Below are 3,755 nucleotides of genomic sequence, written 5' to 3'. Positions count from 1 at the left end.
CCCCCCCCCCAGATCTGTTAACTTACTTGAAAAGCATGATTAAATGAGCAACAGAGGAAAAACAGGATAAAAATATCGGTTTTGTTCAGGGCATCTGAGCAAAGAAAAGAATGGCGAACCTTGATCATAGATGTCTGTTCCAGATCTGGCACTTTATGATAACAACCTACCAAGAGCAGCATTTATAATACAGCGACCTAGTTACATCTGAAACCTTAATCTAGAGAGACAGTCTAAGTTTTATAAAGGTCAAAGTCTTGTTGAAAAAGAACAGGCCGATTTCTTGTAAAAATAAACACCGAAGTTTAAAAAAAATTTGTTTTTTTAAAGCAGAGACCAAAGTTTAAAACAAGAAGGAAAAGACCGAGGTCGGGTAAAAGAAAAAGAGCTATAAAAGAAGAGAAAATAAGTCTTGTCTACAAAAAAAAACCCAGGAAACAGAACTACCAAAATCTTGTTTAAAAAGAAAAAAAGAGACAGAAAAGACCGAGGTCTTGCACAAACAAAATAAAGAAAAAGAGAAAATATGTCTTCTTAACAAAAAGGAAGAAGAAAAGACCGAAGTCTTCTTTGAAAAAAAAACAAAGAAAAAAGGTGAGGAAGTAAGTGTTGCTAAAAAAAACAACATGAAAAAGGATGAGAAAATAAGTGTACAATAATAAAAAGGGGGGAAAAGAGACTGACGTCTGTAAAATGTTATATCTTTAACACACACGGATGTAAGTGAGGCTTGCTAACACAATGAGTTACTTCTCGTAATCAACAAAATGGAGATATTGGCAAAAAATCGACACAAGGTTCAAATTTGTAGAATGTTTATTAATGCCATATTCTTTAACTATAACGTGCTTTTTTATTATTTCATACTAATAAGTTATAAATACTTCACCTATACGTTATAAGCGGGGTAGGCCTATATCTTTTTCAAAAAGTGTTGAATCCGAGAAGTAACTAATTTTGTCAGCACGCTTCATATATTCTCGTTAACTCTACTCACCAGCAGTGGCCGAGGCGACCAGGGCCAGGAGCACCAAAAACTTGGTGTCCATCGCGTGTGTCTCGTGCTTCTCGTGCGTCTCGTGTGTCGTGACTCGTGTGTCGTGCGTGTGTCGTGGTTCGAAACTTGCAATAACTTGCAACTGAAGTTAATAGCGCCAAACCGACTCTTTTATACAAAACTGTTTAGGCAAGGGCCAACAAGGTATGAAAGGGCAACTGATACGGCAGAAAGCATCTCAAGTGGACGTATCTATCTGATTACAGCATGTGGCGAAAACTGGTATTGATATCACAGGATACATTTGTGTCACAATACAGCGGAATCACGTGCTCGTCTTTTTTTGTTTTGTTTCTTGGGCATGTTTAGCTATTGGTAGAAATCTATCCTCTTAAAGCTATTTCATTTTTCTTGCTTTTGGTGAAACAAATACCCATCTTTCTTGAATAGAAGTCAGATATTTGGGATTGGAGGACATGGGGATCGCCCGGTGTCAGAGGTAAAATTAGCAAGAATATGACTGATACAGTTTGATGAATTCCATAATTGGAGAGTCCTTGTAAACTGAAAATTTACATTTATGTGCCTTAAATAAATGTTTTGAACTAAAATCTACCGTGATCGATAACAACAACAACTAAAATCCACCTAGAAATGTGTTTTTAAATGGACATAAGAGATTTAGAGCCAAAAAGCAAAAATTCGATAAAATTTCCAAACTGATGGAAAATCATCCGTTTTCGTCAATTTCATTATTTTGACGAGCTCCTGATTACACCACGCTGCCACACATTTTTGTTTCTTCGCTCTGCGTCGTGCCTCTCAGAGCAGTTACCCTTCCTGACATACATCGTTGACCTGATTAGTGTAGAGCACTCCACAATCAACAACACGACTCTTTGATTAATTAGGTGAAAGTCATCGGTCATCGGATTATCTAGGTTTGACCTCTATAACCCAGAGTCGCACTTTTGCATCCGAGATTTATTTAGGTTCTCGATATCTTCTGCGCTTGTTCCTAAATCAAGGAGTGACAATAGCTGTAGTCCACAGGTCAAAGTCTAGTTTACGCTAGCATGGTGCAACAAAGTTCTTAATCTGCATTAATTTTAAACCTTTAGATGGACGTCTGCGTTGACATTTGTAAAATTAAAAAAATAGTTGTCTATTTTACACTAAAATTAATCAATGACTTTGATGGGGCTCTCTAGATCAGAAGTTGGCCAATTACAACCCGGGCACCAAATCCGGACCTCCATGGAGAGGTTTTTTTATGGCTGGCCAGCGGAAACATTCCGCGAATTTTAAAAAGTAGAATTCAATTAATTTAGCCAAAGTAATCACATTTGTCAAAACACTACAGTCAAGACTAGATTTCGTAGGATAATTTGTTTGCTGATATATTGTTTTATATTCAAATTGTTTAATCTCAGCAAAACAGTTTATTTTGTATTCTCTTAGCTGCTTAGCGCGCCCGTCCAGAAGTAATTGTAAAGAAGGAGGTCTTTTGCTATTTCATAGCCCAAACAAAATTGCCCCACGCCCAGCCCCACGCCCAGCCCCATCCCGTATCCAAAACATTTGCTCACCCCTGTTCTAGACCAATGTAGGAGGTCTGTGTTGTCCATTCTGTAAATGCAAAAGAAAAATTACACCAGTTTATTCTTAGTTATTCTTGTAATCCTGTCGCTTTGATCATCAGACTATCTGAACCGTTGTAAGAGGTATGTTGTTCTAGTAAGGTTTTACGCGCTCGCACCTGCATAAGGTCATATGAGCGCCAAGGGGTGGATGTCAACAAAAAAGTCCAATGGAGAATCAGGCTCACTTTGCTCATCTCTCTAGCCTCAACAGCACAAGGTCTGCTTCGACCATCAAGGCGCCCCGGAAATAGCTGCAGTTCACAAGAGTGTGACAAACATACAAAAGAAGTAGAGGAAAAATGACGATAGTAAGGATGAGGAAAGAAAAAGCAGCAGTTCCCCCTATGTTGTTTCGGCACTGTATGAGCATGACATTGAAAAATCAGCGCATTTACAATTCTACTGTGCATAAGAACATGTTAATATGCCCCCTTTGTGAATGGACTAAAGACACTTCAGTCAGTAGCACTGCCCTGGTGTGGGGGGGGGGGGCGTAAGAGGTATGCGTTATCCACCCGATACATTAAAAAAATTACATGTATTTTTTTAAATACTGAAGCCAATTCGTTGCCTTGATCGGGCCTTATATATCATTGTAGGGTCGGCAACCCTATTACCTCGAAAAGTATAATGTTCTGAAATACGCGATTTACTTCATTTTTCTCCATATTATGTAGATTTCCTTGGCGTTCTACATTTCGCTACCTTAGAATTGTAAAGTTTTATTTGCATAGTTGGCCTACCTAGTTTTGAGAAATTTGGCTTTACAATGTTTGAGTGTCACAACGTGACACGCTTTTTCGAATGCAGTTCTTTAAATATTATTGATAACGACTCCGAGTAATCTTACGGTTTTGGTAGAGCAGATAGAACATTTGGTTTCTGGCCTCGTGGTCTCGGTAAGTCAAAACAGCCCAAAATGTCAAATAAAACTTTGTAAATCTAAGGAAGAAAATTGCTACTTGGAGCATGTCTATTTATCTGTCTGTCTGTTTGTTTGCCCGATTTTCTCAATTAACATTCAGAGCAGCAGCAGTGTGGTCAACCCTGGTTTGAATCTCTGAGAGAACATTCTTGAACTTTGGATACTAGGATAGATTTCAACTCCCACCCTA

At 38.4% G+C, this 3,755-nt stretch overlaps 1 protein-coding gene across 1 annotated transcript in view; it reads right to left on the bottom strand.

Moving 5' to 3' along the window:
* Positions 1–1,049, bottom strand: part of LOC101854071 — a gene marked incomplete in the record, with an annotated part of 44,381 nt that extends 43,332 nt beyond the window's left edge. The window contains 1 exon segment of the mRNA XM_013079874.2: positions 998–1,049. Within this exon segment, the coding sequence (XP_012935328.2) occupies positions 998–1,049 (52 nt within the window).
* Positions 1,050–3,755: the final 2,706 nt, after the last annotated feature.

The sequence above is a fragment of the Aplysia californica genome, unplaced genomic scaffold (genome assembly GCF_000002075.1).
Source record: "Aplysia californica isolate F4 #8 unplaced genomic scaffold, AplCal3.0 scaffold00067, whole genome shotgun sequence".
Lineage (NCBI taxonomy): Eukaryota > Metazoa > Mollusca > Gastropoda > Aplysiida > Aplysiidae > Aplysia > Aplysia californica.
Note: the sequence above shows the minus strand (reverse complement) of the source record. Positions and strands in the feature narration are given on the sequence as shown.